The sequence below is a fragment of the Lemur catta genome, chromosome 4, assembly GCF_020740605.2.
Source record: "Lemur catta isolate mLemCat1 chromosome 4, mLemCat1.pri, whole genome shotgun sequence".
Classification (NCBI taxonomy): domain Eukaryota; kingdom Metazoa; phylum Chordata; class Mammalia; order Primates; family Lemuridae; genus Lemur; species Lemur catta.
This window is the reverse complement of record NC_059131.1, coordinates 46,850,926-46,866,593: the sequence shown is the minus strand read 5'-3', so window position 1 is coordinate 46,866,593 and position 15,668 is coordinate 46,850,926. Positions and strand designations below refer to the sequence as shown.

Genomic DNA, 15,668 nt, shown 5'->3' with positions numbered 1-15,668 from the left:
GGCTTCTCCGGGACTTGATCGGTCAGGAGGGGAGTAAACCCCTCCACACTCCTACACTCGCAGGTTAGCTGGGGTATGAGGCGCCAACCCAGGCAGTTTTACAGATTTCCCTACAAACGGGTATTGGAAAGGTCACTTAGTTTTTATGAGAGAGGTCTGGTACTTTCGTTCTAAAGCTCTCGTTTCCTCGGGGAACCGAATTGCTAGACGCAATAGGTGCGTTGTCTTTACTCTTCCCTGTTCCTTCTGAGGGCCAGAAGGGGTTAAATCTCAGGCTCCAGCGTCTTGGGAGAAGGTGAGGCTGGCAGGTCTGAGGTTGGAGGGGTACGGATTGGGTGCCGGAGAGGTGGGGATGGAGAGGATCGTTTCCCTCCTGCTGGAGCGGCTTTGTTGGCTAGGAGGGGTGAGTAGGAAGTTTCTGGGACCTGACCGAAGCGGGGAGGGCTTGCTTGACCAAAACAGAGGCTGGAGGTTAGACCTTGGGATGAACTTTTCAAGAGTCCACAGTAGATTCCAGAGCTGAGTGTATCGGGAGCCCAGTGAAGTTGTGATCTCCTTCCTTGGAAATCTACACCTCACCTCCGTGCTACAGGACGAATGACACCCTTCTATATGGAAAGAGGTTTTTTAAAAATCTCAAGATGTCAAAGTCGATCTGCTTATTTTGGTGGTTTTTCTCATGCCTGCTTGCTGCTGCCTTCGTTTTCCAATGAATGGTTTTTGTAATCGTCCAACAGGTGGACAGAAAGTCCTTACTCTCTTCCAGTAAACGAGAGACTGGGCTACTTATCGTTGGTTTGTGGAGAAGGGATTCAATTAGTAGGGATCCTGACATGTAGGAGGCGGTTTTGTTGCAACTTGTTCTTTCTGTAAAACAAACACGTAAACAAAAGTCAGAAATCTTGACTACCGCAACCAACATTGGAAAACTTACAACGTAGGATGCATTTCTCAGAGCTTGCTTTCAAAGATAATACATCAGATATGGCACAACTGACTTCTGATATTTTATGAAATCCTAACATTACATCAAGAGGAAACAACCAAATTTAGGGCGTAACATATTTCCTCCTTTTAATGTTACGGTGCTGGGGAAGTCCCTAGATTGTTGCTAGGTGAAAATGATGTTGAGAGATTTGTAAATCCGTAGCTCAATTATTCACACATGCACACACATATTCGAGAGGTTTTTGTTTTGTTTTGTTTTGTTTTAAGATCCCTTCACATTACTCAGAAGAGGTTTTGTGATTCTCAACAGGTTTAGGAACCTCAGCCAGGAGATTGTAATGTGTCATTTATTGATATGCATGATAACTTTATTCTAGTGAACCTATTGGAGAAATAAACATTCAGTCTTTTTTTTTTTTTTTTGGCGGGGCGCAGGGGGCGGGGTGGGGTGGGAAACAGAGTTTTGCTCTGTGGCCCTGGCTGGAGTGCAGTGGCAAGATCATAGTTCACTGCATCCTGAAACTCCTGGGCTTGAGCAATCCTCCCACCTCAGCTCCTTGGTAGCTGGGACTTTAGGCGCAGGCCATCAGGCCCAGCTTTTTTTTTTTTTTTTTGTAATTTTTTTGTAAAACCTGGACGGGGTCTTTGCTCAGGCTGTTATCAAACTCAAACTCAAGTGATCCTAATGCCTCAGCCTTCCAAAGTGGTGAGATTACAGGCCTGAGCCACTGTGCCAAGTCCATTGAGTCTTAACCAAAGAAAAGAGAGCATAAATTTTAATGTAGCCATTTGAGTCCCCAGGGAAATCTTTGCTACAAAATGTCCTTTTAAAGCACTTGCTCATTGATTTGTTTATTGGACGAGGGTGTATTTGTTTCTCTTTTCGAGTTAAAAGTTAATTCTGACTTAAATAAAATCCTTGATCTTAACTAATGGAAAGGAGAAGAAAAAATAACTTAAAATAACGGATAAGGCAGAAACAGTTTCTCTGTGAGGAGATGTAGTCAGGAATGTACTTTAAATGCTTAAATTTAGCCCCTCACAAAATCTCAATCCCTTCTCTGCATCAAACTAACAGATTAAATGGGCTGGGGGAAGGAATTAGAGCACTTGTAAATAATAGTGACCACACAGAACTTCATTATTTAGAGGGCATTCTTCACATATTCTGTATACTTTCTTGAAAATACCCTGGAGCCCACATTTACTTGGGCGCCCTAAAGTGTTTCCCAGTCCTCGTGTCTGAAAGTTCTCACTGGTGAAGCCTGATTTTCTTCTCTTCCTTTCCCTGCTGACTCACATATTCACCTGAATTAGAACCCAGCCAGAGGCAATCTGGTTTTTGTAGTACTGGCTGCTGAACTGGTTTTTATGGTGAAGAGTTCTGTAGAACTATATACCTGTCTTCCTCATTATGTTGTGTCAAGGATCTACCTCTTTTGGTAAGTCACTGCAAATATTTAGAAACTTGCAAGTAAGTAGTGAGTTTTAAAGGGTTGGAAAACATAGACTGTAAGAATCACAGCTTCATAGTAAGCTGTTGGTAAGAGTTTACCCTTCCACAAGTTTTAAGTAAGTTTCATTTGAATTATGAAACTGCACAAATTAAAAGGTGCCACTGTCTTTTATCTGTATAACCACAGTTATACCATGCCACAAGGTTGCCATGTAATCATATTGTTTTATAAAATACCGATAGTTCATCATTTTAAGGACTGTTTCACTAATCAGATCTGTTTGTGTTTTTTTTTTTTTTTTTGAGACAGCATCTTGCTCTGTTGCCCAGGCTGGAGTTCAGTGGCTACCATCATAGGCTGCAGCTTGGGACTCCTGGCCTCAAGTGATCCTCCCACCTCAGCCTCCCAAAGCACTGGGATTAGAGGCAAGAGCCACCTGGCCCAGCCAAGATTTATTTTTGCCAAACATAGAGTGAGTAGGTAATTTGAATTTTTAGTACCCCTCTGTCCTGGCAACAGGAGGCTTATATTGTGTTTCCTCCCATTCTCTATATAGTATTTTTTAATGTGAGTTTATTCAACTTGCAAAAATTGGCAACTTAATTAGGCAAATAATTTCCTGCAAATATTTTGCACGTAATTTGTTTCTGTCGAATATCTGTGGATGAAAGGAGCAGATTTTTCTCATTTTGCTAAGAGTTGCTTGCCGTTTAGCCATTATATCATCAAAGTAAAGTTGATGTTTTTAGACCAACTGACCAATTTGTTTTAAATACTAGCCTGCTAAACTATCATTAAAGTTAGTCAAGTATTATACACTATAGACTGATTTGATTTTTTTCTAGCAAACTCATTTTTAATTTCTAATAAGAAAATTTTAATGAATTAACTGTGTTCTCAATACCGAATGGAACAAAAGGGATTTTACTTTGTATTTTTGTTTTCATTACCCTCAGAGGCAACCATTTTTTATTTTTTAATCAACTTAGTTATATTGATGTACTTTATGATAATCTAGAATGCTAAAATAAATTCCTTGACAATTGGGATCCTTTCCTGATCCATTTTATAAACTTCCTTTGAGCTTATATTTTAGGGTATTCATATAATGAAAGGGGCATTTTTAGAGAGTACAAAACAGTGTTTTTCAAATAAAAGTTAGTTTTTAATCCCTAAAGTAATGACATATTTGTCTGTGACAATAAAACACAGAAGCTGCTCATTAGTTTTACTTTTTGTTCTAGTTATAATTATTCAATATGTTTCCACTGACCGAAGAAAACAAGCATGTGGCCCGGTTGTTGCTCAATACTGGTACCTGTCCAAGATGTATCTTCAGATTCTGTGGTGTGGATTCCCATGCACCTTACAGACTTCCATATGAGGTATTTTCATTTTTTTTAAGTTAAGAAAGGTTCTTTATATTTTACAATGAATACCCACACTTTTGAGGGCAAATATCTATCTATAACTCTTCTTTGAATTAAAAATTATAATAAAATAATTGCTGGTAATGATAATTGTGGAATTACCATTACCTTAAAAAAATTCATCTCAGAAATGTAAGTTCCTTCTTAAGTGATTACGTCTAACATTTAGTGTAGTGGGATCTTTGTGGAGGAATTCCCTGGTACACTTAATGTTTGTACAGACCTTTCCTAAAGGGTATCTAAACAGAATATTACAAAATATTGCTTCTCACCAAATATTAGTAAGATATAACAGGAGGGGGTAATACTCTTGATATTTTCTATTAAGTGGAAGCATTGTGGATATGGTTGCCTTTTTTGTTGTCATTTTTTTCTATTTTCTATATTACCATTTGTATTTTGAACCCTCTAGAAGTAAATGCTTATCATTATCATTACTGCTATTAATAACAACAAAAGTAATATATAGAGATCTCTGACATTTATGGTAATATACAGAGAGCTTTGACATTTAACAGAATACTTTTACGTAAGATATATAACATATATCTGTGAAATATGTTTGATTCTAATAGTGGTATTCTTTTCAGAGGCAGATAGTAATAATATATATGTAAATATATACATGTATAAACAGTGTGTGTATACATATACACATATTCAGTTTCTTATAATTTTAAAGATTGCCCCAGGAGTTAGCAATAGCAAACATTTTAAGAACATAATTAGGTTTTGTAATAATAATACCCAATATTCAATTTGCATTACTATATGTCAAGCTCTCATATAATCCTCATAATAACCTATTAGGTAAGTACATACTATGATTGTCTCTATTTTCAGATGAAGAAACTGAGGCACAGAGAGGTTAAGCAACCTGCCCAAAGTTACACAGCTATTAAGTGAGCAAGCTAGGATTTGAACAGTCTGTCTGAATTCAAAGCCTAGGATTTGGAGCTAGAAGACATGGATTTGAATCCCAGTTCCACCACTTTCCAGCTTCAGTTTACTCCTCTATAAATGGGAATGATGATAACATCTACCTCACAGGATTTTAAGGGACAATATCTAATAAAGTATGTGGAAACACTTTGAAAACTGGAAATGGTACATATGCTATGATGACTAATATATCTGTGTATATTGATTTATACACAAAATGACTATAAAGTAATAAGACTAGTTTTGTGTAACCCTCCTTACACATTTTTTCAGACTCATTATAATCTATTCTATATATAAGATTTAAAATATGTATTATATAAGGAGACTGTTATCAACTTTGTTTCATTTTATGTAAAGAAATATATAAGAATATTTGAAGACAATTTTTTGAAATGTTAAGTTTTTATCTGTACTATTCATATAATATATATGTATATGTACATTTATATATGCACTATGTTACACTGATATTATAGATCCTAGTTAATAATAAACATTTCTGTGGGTCATAATATACCTGTATATCTATGTATGTATATTTCTCTGTTAAAACAGAAGAGCTAATTTCTCAATAAAATGAATTAAATTTGTTGGAGTGAAAGATTTTTTTCCCTTTACAGTCAGTAAATTGTAATCCGAATGAATTTCAAAAGGATATTTATTCAAGAACTGAATAATAAAACCTGTCTAATTTAGACAAAGCAGAGGAAAATCCTCTGAGTATTTAGATGAATGGGTGAACTATGAGAATGGTTTCAAAGGAGTGTAATTTTTACATCCCAATATAAGGAATGATAGAAATAAGGCAAAGCAGAAGGTAGTAGAGTGCTTCTTTCAAATAACGCATAAATGGTTTGTAATTATGGTGCCAAATTTCAGCATTGTCTGCATCTGTATATCTTGTTTATAAATTGTCTCAAAATTATTTTTACCTTATGGACTTCTACCCTAATGATCAGATTTCATATTAAATGTTATACTTGTGAAGTTTTAGTGATTATGAAGTTATTAAATAAACTAGCAAGATTGGAAATTCAGTTTGTATTTTTATGTTAATAATTAGAATTGAAGTTTGTTTTTACTGAAATTAGCAAGTGAATGACCCTCACACCAGAACTACAAACCAAATTAATAAATTTGTTAGTGGAGCCTTTCTGCCTTAAAGATTTAAGATTTTAGCTTTCACTGATATATGGAGGTCTTTTGAAAAATATTCACCCATATATAACAGAGTTAGGTAATTCTCTTTTAAATTTCCTAGAAAGCTAATGCTGACTAATAAAATAAATTGATTGCTCCAGAATTGATATAAATCAACATTGCGCAAGTCTTTGATATATCGTAATTTTCACTCATGTTTTCATGTTTCATCTTACCTAAAAAGCCTTAAGGGTATTGTCAAAGGGTTATTACTTTTTCTTTTATTAACTTTCCAGGAGTTGCTCAATGAACTACAGAAATTTCTGGAAACTGAAAAAGATGAATTAATTTTGGAAGTTCTGAACCCACCTCCCAAGAAAATTCGACTACAAGAACTGGAAGATAGAATTGATAATGTGAATCAAAATGGAGAGGGAAGGCTCTCTGTTATTGAAGATGGAAGCATTGCTTCCAGGAGCTCAATTTTAAATGTTTGTAATGTATGCCTAGGAATTCTTCAAGAATTCTGTGAAAAAGATTTTATTAAAAAGGTAAACAACATGTTTTTTAATATAGGTGCAGTTATGTAGAGGTTTTCGGTCCCAAGGATTCTTGTATCAAAAGGAACATTCATTTTAACTTGTTTCACACAACTGGATCATTAAAATATTTTCTTAATTTTTAAAAAAAAACCAAAAGCCTACTAATTGGAAGTTATGTTTTATTAGCATATCTGAAAGTTGGTGAAATGAGTCTCCATATATTTCAGTTATGAGTGCTATATAATTGAAGAAAAATATGTTTGTTTTCCATTTGCTATTTAACATAACTAAGGAGTTAAAGTTCTTAGTCATAACTACTATTGTCTAGAAAGTGGTACAGCCTCGTAGAAGGTAAATGATTGAATGTGGGATTGCCTTTTGTTTCCTGATGTCAAGAGTGGTATATTTAGCTTTATGTTATTTGAAAACATCTTAAAATTATAAGATGACCTAATAGAAAACTATTTTAACACAGATTGTTCCTCAGGTGTCAGTCCTGGCTGTTTTGGTACCTTGTGATAGTAGTCTTTAGTAGTCTTTGGGTAGCAAATATTTAATCTCAGGGTATTTGTGAGAGTTCCTCAATCAGATGTGAAAGTTTAAAAGTTTTGCAGTGTCATCTCCTGGACCAAAATTTCATGTTATGAAGATTAGAGTAATATTTCCAGCAATTCCTGGGAATTTACATGTTTGTAATACCTTTTTAGGTGTGCCAAAAGGTTGAGGCCTCTGGGTTTGAATTCACCAACTTGGTGTTTTCAGTCTCCTTCCCACCACAGTTGTCGGTAAGAGAGGTAAGATCATTTCCACATATAAAACTATATGTGAAATGAATGCTAGGAATTTCTTAAAAAACGGGAATGTAGAAATATTCCTTACCTTATTTTTTGCATTTTGTGTACTTATTGAATGATTGAAGCAATTTATAGCTGCTTAATAAATACTTTTTGAGTGAATGAATGAAAAAGAATTATCTGTTCAAATTTAGTGATAGGACTGCCATCTTTTTTAAAGGCTCTCATTAAATGGCTTACGTTTATTGAGTATTAGCTCTGTGTGAAGCATGATGGTCAGAGAAAGAGATTTGACCAGGTCTCCAGAGATCTTTTGAGGAGGATATGTGTATTTTATAATAGTCCTAGGATAGGGCTATTTCAATTATGAATCTTCTTATTCTCTGGAGTAAAATATAAAAAGATGGCACCTTTTCTAGTCAACGAAAAGAGAAATAGCTTCATGTTTATTTTAACATTTTTCTTTAAGTGAAACAAAAGTAGCCATTGTTACATTATGTTACATTATATTACGTTATATTATGTTACCGTTACCTTGTAATGTAATGTTACATTATGAGAATGTACCATTCTTGTGTGTCAAAACTGACACAAAAACTTAAAGCTATCTTTGTTAACAGGGTTAAATGAAGTATAGTGAGAAACTTCCTAATCTCAAATTACAACTGTGAGTTCTAAACATATCCATTTATATTTGAGATCTCTTTCCCTTAAGAATCCCAAAGCATCCCCAGAATATTACCTTTTAAACCATCACTTTCGTTGGATGATGAGCATGTTTGTTATCCCCAAATAGGTTGAAGATTGTTGAAGCTGGATAGAATGATAAAGAAGAGCTGGAAAGTGAAAAAGAGTAGAATGATTTTAAGTAGTAGCTCTGTTGATGACAAGATAACTGAGCAAATGGAAAAATAAAGGAGGTGATGATGACAATATATTGGCTTTATAAACAGAGTCATTTTCTGGTCAATCACCAAAGCGTTTTTCACAGATAAGTCATCTTTAGGGTCCAATTTTGGTAGAGAGAAAGCTAAGTGACTCACAAAAACTTGCATCGCTTGAGTAACAAAAATAGGAATAAGGAGTATATTTTCTGAATGTGGTTTATATCTTATCACCAAACACTTCCTCTCAAAGCTTTTTGCATTAAAAATTATCCATTTTTATCACTTATGATGATTTTAACAATATTAATTTAATATTATTGTATACTTATGAGATATTTATATTCCATATTAGAAATAGAAGTTGCTGGGCTTTCTGTTTGATTTTTTTTTTAAAGACAGGGTCTTGCCCTGTCTCCCAGGCTGGAGTCCAGTGGCCTGATCACAGCTCACTGTAACCTTGAATTCTGAGGCTCACGTGATCCTCCCACCCCAGCCTCCTGAGTAACTGGGACTATAGGCGCTTGCCACCACACCTGGCTAATTTTTTTGTTTTTTGTAGAGACAGGATCTTGCTATGTTGCCCAGGCTGGTCTCGAACTCCTAGGCTCAAGCGGTCCTCCTTCCTTGGCCTCCCAAAGTGCTGGGATTGCAGACATTAGCCACTGTGCCCAGCTGAAGATGCTGTTTTTAAAAATAGTAAAATTCTGCTTAAACTCTACTTTTTGTAACTGATTTTAACTAGTAAACTATTTAGCAGAAATATATGACTATTCCAGTTACTGGAAAATTAATATATTTCCACAGTTTAGTGTGTTTCAGTGTTTTATTTGTATTAAGGAGTAATATATTTTTACCCATTCATTTCCTAAGAATAATAATTATTCAAGAAAAATACAGTTTTATATGCAGTATACTCTTTGCATCCCAGATTTCTTCAGAAAATTATGTTTATGGTTCCCTTCATGATCTTCTTTTATTATCATGCTTTGTTTCTTTTATTGCCATCTTTTATCACTTCTTTGGAGTTGAGATATGCTGTGTAAGCCAGACTGGGTACAAATTGCTTTTTAAATTACTTATTTGTTATACATCCCAATTTAAACTAGTTACACATATCTTCAGAAGATTTGTGCATTTTGAGTATAAATTCTGTGACTTCTCTAGTACCATGTTCTACATTGTGGCTTTCAATTTAGATCTTATAAATATTTTTAACTTATAACTTATTTGTCTATGTGTAGAACAAACATCATTATACTATACATGGAACTGATTGGTGATAGTTACCTCATAATTCAGAGTGGAATATACAATTGATTCAATTTGAATGATTTGATTTTTTTCTACTTCTAAGAAGTAAATTATGATCACAGATATATTGATTTGAAAGAAAATAATATTGTATCAATATGGTAGCATTTATTATATTCCTGTTTACAAAAGAACCAAGTAAAGGGATGACCTTAAGTATTTTTAAAAAATTAAACTATAAAATTTATATTAACCCATCCATATTTCTGGTCCTACAAATCCCTTTCTGGTTATAGTTATAGGTTTTGTTTATCATCATTATACAAACATTAATTTAAAAGCTTAGGAAGGAAAGTCTGCAGTTAGTATGATAATCATCATTTTCTACTGAGTTTGGGAGAGTATGGAAGGAGGGATGAAGTATATATCCTGAATGTGTTTTCCTAAGAACTAGCTGATCTGGTCAGGACAGCTTTAAACTGAATACTGTTAAGGAGAAAAATAACCAGATTAACTGATGAAACATTGTTAGACATCAAATAAGACTTGGTATGTGGAATAAATAGCGGGAGTATTCAGGGATTCACAAAAGACAACAATATGGAAAGTAGTGGGACAATGCTTCGGAGACATAAGTCTCCAAAGTGTATAAGGGCATAGAAAATTTGAATGATAAAGTTGAGAGCATAAGGGAGAGTAATAAATATCTCATGATGACTTTCTGGGTTTGGGCTTACCATTGGAATATAATAGTGGAAGGATAAGTCTTTTTTATAAGGCTCAGATTTTTTAAAAGGAAAAATGTAATAGTGTGATATGGCAAGAAATTATATGCCTACACTGAGATTTGAGATCCTGATGCTGAACACCATCAATGGAAACTATAAGGAGAGAGAAACAGGGAATAGATAGAGGAGTGGAAGTATACTGTATGCCATCTGGCCAAGGGGCAGGTTGATGAGTTGCAGATACAAGAGAGTCACAAAGATTAATGGATGCAGAATGAGAGACTCCCAGTGTGTAGGCACTTGATGAAAATCACATTTGGCTAAAAGTACATTACCTGAAGATATTTAGATTGGAACAGTTTCTTCTTCTAGAGCAGTGGTTTTCTAACATGCATGACTCACTTGGAGAGTTTTCCAAGCTCCATTCCCAGAGATTCTAACAGGGTAGGTTGAATTTGCATTTCTAACAAGCTCACAGGTGATGCTGGTTCTGCTGTTTCAAGGACCACACTTTGAGAACCACTGTCCTAAAGGACGCTAGGGGAACCAATCTAGCCCTAAACGAAAACTTGATAACCTTTTAAATTTGTATTCCTGAAGGAAAGGAAGAACAGGCATAATTAGAATATATTCTAAACTTTTGATAGGTGGATTTCAAACAGTCCAAAGTAAAGGCAGTCAGAGAAAAATGGCATCAGATTCTAGGCTGGAAGATAAAAGGATTGGGAGAGTTAGAGAAAGTGCAGTTCATGCTTTAATTCAAACCAAATTATCCTAATGAATAAAAGAAAGTTTAGGGGGGAAATACATCCCAATGAAGAAGAAATGGGGGATCTCTGTCTCTTATTTTGGGAAATTTGTACACTAGTAAGACTAGCCTAATGAATCCCTGTGTACTTATCACTCAACTCCAACAGTTAAATTTTTCTTTTGCCAACCTGATGTCACTTTCAAAAGAAATACAGGAAAAGGTGAAGTCAAATTAATGCAAATGAAAGAAGGCGGCTTAGACTTGCAAGAATAGCAACCAGAAAACTAAAGCCATTAGTGAATAGAAGCTTGCAAGAATTGCTAAGAAATATTTGGGGCATTAAAATTATGTTTTGAGCAAGGAAAAGATGAAAGGGGGATGAATCTGCTATTTGGAACTGATGGTATGCTGCTGACAGATGATACAGACAAAGCAGAACTCTGAAAATCCTATTTGCTTCTGTCCAGGAAAATGATCTTTACGCTGAAAAGGGTAGAATGATCATTGATAAGGGAGAGCAAAAGCTCCACGTCGTGAAGCTTCTCTAAATGGATTCAAGTGTTTGGGCCTGGGTGGATTACATTCCAGGATAGAGTCAGAAAGAACTTGCAGCTGTCCATGATCTTTGAGGGCTCTTAAAAGATAGCAGATTTTCCAGATGACTGAAGACACATAAGGCCAGTTCCAGTTTTCCAAAGGTGAAGAAAGTTGGTTCTGTTAACTACTAACCGGTCAGCCTGACTCTGAAACTCTGGCAGGATTCTAGATTAGGAACTAAAGGAGTGAGTTGTGGGCAATAAGCTTAAAGAAGAATTGGTTGTCAGTACACTGAACAGGTTCACTAAGAACAAATTGGGTCTGCATCAGTTCTTCCTTTTACAGGCTAGCAGGACTGGCAAAACAGGAAATAGAGTAGCACCATCCTAACTGTATTTCAGCAAATGGTTTAACCAGGTTTCTTTCTCATGATAACTTCCTGAAAGTGGCAGGAAACATGAGCAGGATGTGAAAACAATTGGTTGGATTGTGCCAGACTGACCATACTCAAAAGGAACTAATTAATGACTAGTGTCACATTGGACAGTGTTTCCTTAAATGTCCGCAGATTAACCATGTGAATTTGACTTGTGGAAAGGTATTGAAAACAGATTGTTGGGCCTTGTCTCAGACCTCCTCAATCATAATCTCTAGAGGTAAGGGCATGGAAACTCCTCGATGATTCATGTACACATTGAAATTTAAGGATCACTGAACTTCAGGGAGATTTCTGATGTGCCGCAGGACTCTTTCTATACTCTGCCCCATAGGTGTGCATGACCCAGAGTTGAGAATATAACAGATAGGTTGAGCGTTAGAATTAAGATTCAAAAAGATCTTGAGAATAGGGAAAATCTAACAAGATGAAATTTAACAGGAATAAACATAAGTTCTTATATCAGGTTTAAAAAAAACAACTGATGAGGCAGGAGCGCTTAGAATCTGTGCTTATAGAGAAGGTGTACGTGTTTTAGTTAAGTAGATAGTAAGACAATTAGACAAGAAGAATTAGGAGTATGATATAGATAAATTCTTTGGATCTTAGTCCAGATATTAGAAGTATAGTATCTGGAATGAGGAAAGTGACAGTCGTCTTTTACTTAGTGCTGACCATTCTTGGAGTGCCATGTTTGATGGAGCATTCTACTTTAAAGAAACAAGGACAAATGGGAGGGCATTTTGTGTAGTCCACACCCTAATCTCCAGAACTTGTGAATATGCTAACTTACATGAAAAATGGGATTTTGCAGGTGTGATTAAAGTTAAGGACCCTGAATTGGGGAGATTATCCTGGGTTATCCAGGAGGGACCTAATCACAAGTTCTTAAAATTACCTTTCCAGGCTGAGGTCAGGGTCAGAGGGAGATGTGATTATGGAATAATGGTCAGAGAGGTGTAATGTTGCTCATTTAGAAGTTGGAGGAAGGGGGCCATGAGCTGAGGAATGTGGGTGGCCTCTTCAAGCTAGAAAAGGCAAGTAAACAGGTTTACCTCGGAGCCTCCAGTGAGGAATGCAGCCCTGCTGACGCCTTGATTTTAACCCAGTGAGACCTGTATCAGACTTGTGACCTAAAGAATTGTAAAATAATAAATTTGTGATAATTTGTTTTAGTAGCAATAGAAAATGAATAGACATTTAGAGGATTTAGTATATTCAGAATGGTGGAAACATCTGAAACCTGGTCACACGAGTCACTGCTGAAGCAACTTGGAGCTTACTTAATTTGGAGAAGAGATGATTCATTGGGATGAATTTGCTTTCCTTGGGTATTTGAGGGACTTCCTTATAAAAGAGAGATTAGACTGCTGCAAGGATAGAATCAGGAGGGAAATAGCTTTCAGCTATAAGGAATTATCCAGAACAAGATACATCATCTCCAGAGATGGTAAGCTTTCTCACCAGGGTGTTTTAAGCCAAGGCAGAGCAACTACAGTTGTCCCTCGGTGTCTGTGGGGGATTGGTTCCAGGACCCCTCCCATACCAAAATACATGGATGCTCAAGTCTCTTATATGAAATGGCATACTATTTGTGTATGACCTACACATATCCTCCCTTATATTTTACATCATCTCCAGATTATTTATAATACCTAATACAATGTAAATGCTATGTAAATAATTGTTATACTGTATTATTTAGGGAATAATGACAAGAGAAAAGTCTGTATATGTTCAGTACAGATGCTTTTTCTCCCCCCTGAATATTTTTTTTTTCATGGCTGATTGTATCCATGGATGTGGAACCCATGGATACAGGGTACCTACCACCTGTGCTTGGCAGAAATATATAGAAGGAAGGTGTTCACTATATGGCTGGTTAGGCTAGAGATCTTAAGCCTTTTCAACTCCAAGATTCCATACAGTTTTAAGAAAAATATTTATTATGGTGGTTATTTTTTATGTTACCTTATATTTGTGATCGATTCCTCCTGTAAACTTTACCATAGTGCCACACTAAAACTACTATAGAATGAGTATCCCAACTTATGCTAATATTAGGCTAAACTTACATTTATGGGAAAAGAACATTTCATGAAAAGTTAAATGCTTTTCAGTCTTAATTCTTTTAGGTTTATCTTTACTAGTTAAGTCCAGTAGAGGGCAATATTGTACTATCAGTTTGGTTTATTGGCCCCTCCTCATGGGTAATGTGGGGAAACAGTTTGCTCAGTCTATTGACTTTAATGGGTATATTATCTCTTAAATGTTACATAGTTGATGAGACACCTACTTCTGAATATGCAACTTGATATGGTTGGAGTTTTGTCAAATCAAAACTTTTTTTCCTTTGATTTATTATACTTTATATCTCCATGCTTTGCACTAAGTACTACAAATTATACACAGCCCTAGAAAATTAGCTAAGGATAAAAGCAGTATCATTTCTGTAGTTGCATTTTTATTTAAGAAATTGTCTTTTCTTTTCCTTTTCTTTTTTTCTTTTTTTTGAGATAGTGTCTTGCTCTGTAGAGTGCAGTGGAGTCATCATAGCTCACTGCAACCTCAAACTCCTGGGCTGAAGTGATCCTACTGCTTCAGCCCCCTGAGTAGCTGGTACTACAGGTGCATGCCACCATGCTCAGCTAATTTTTCTATTTTGTAGAGATGGGGTCTCGCTCTTGCTAAGGCTGGTCTCAAGCAATCCTCCCACCTCAGCCTCCCAGAGTGCTAGGATTACAGGTGTGAGCCACTGCACCTGGCCCCCATAAACATTCTTGTAGCTGTATCCCAGTGCACATGTGCAGTAGTTTATCTTATCTAGGGTTTATATGCCTTAGTCCATTTGTCTTGCTATAAAGGAATACCTGAGGCTGATTATGGTGGAGTATGCCGAACTGTTTCCCACAGCGATCGTACCAGGTACATTCCTAACCACTTTCTTTGGTGGGTGCTGGACTCTTAATTTTTGACCACCTTGCAGTGTTCAGCCACATATTCTGGCCGACAGATGTCTCTTGGGGGAAAGCTACTCAAAATGCTTGGCTCATCTCTGATTTCCTTCTTCTGGATTTTGGCCCTGTAATTCTTCAGTGTCTTGTGTTCGCTTTCTGATATCTCCAAGTAGAGTTTTTAATTTGTCCAGCTTTTGAAGTTGTCCTCCATGGGAGGATTGATCCACTATTAATAAATTTTCTCAGCTTTGTTTTCCGAGCTTCTTGTTGAAATTTTTTATAGGTATTGTTTTTGATTTCCAAAGCCTTGTCTATTTTCTAGTATTTTCTCCTTTTGTGTGGATGTGCATGTTTTAGAAAAATAGGATCCTATTCTTGTTTGATAAACACAATATTTTATCTTTCTAAGAATATTGATATGTATTACTATTATTGAAATTTTTTCTTGTCTCTAGTTTCTTAAAGTTGCTTTTTTCAGTTTGATATGTTTCTTCTGTGTTAGAGGCTTCCTTGGTTGCCTGCTTATCCTTGATTGGCTAATCGTATTTAAGAGTTCACAATAAGAAGCAATTGGAAGCTGAATGTGTGAATAAAGAGGGACAGCTGACTGTGAGTTTTACTGAATAATGAGTGATCTGTCTCCAATGTCATTATCTTTAGGTCTTCCCTCTTGGTCAGGTGACATTCCTCACAGAAGAAGCAATCTCCTCGCTATAGATCTGCCAAGAGCTAGAAACCGGAGTAGGGGCAGGAGTTGTGGGTGTATGTCATCATCTTTGTGCCAGTGTTTATGTGGAAAAGTAGTACTGCCCTTAAATGTGACTCATGACCCCCGATCAAAAGACCCTCATTTTACCATCTCCAA

The 15,668-nt window shown here is 35.9% G+C and overlaps 1 protein-coding gene across 4 annotated transcripts in view; it reads left to right on the top strand.

Annotated features, from left to right (window-relative positions):
• The first annotated feature begins 2 nt into the window (after positions 1–2).
• Positions 3–15,668, top strand: part of PUS10 (pseudouridine synthase 10) — a 68,959-nt gene continuing 53,293 nt past the window's right edge. For 3 of the 4 annotated variants that reach the window (XM_045549670.1, XM_045549671.1, XM_045549673.1), the window contains exons 1-5: positions 3–63; positions 2,715–2,877; positions 3,650–3,790; positions 6,217–6,471; positions 7,170–7,256. In XM_045549670.1, coding sequence (XP_045405626.1) covers positions 3,665–3,790; positions 6,217–6,471; positions 7,170–7,256 — 468 coding nt within the window. In that variant the 5' untranslated portion in view covers positions 3–63; positions 2,715–2,877; positions 3,650–3,664. Of the gene's footprint in view, positions 217–2,714; positions 2,878–3,649; positions 3,791–6,216; positions 6,472–7,169; positions 7,257–15,668 lie in introns of all 4 variants that reach the window. The other variant, XM_045549672.1, reaches the window with a different exon arrangement.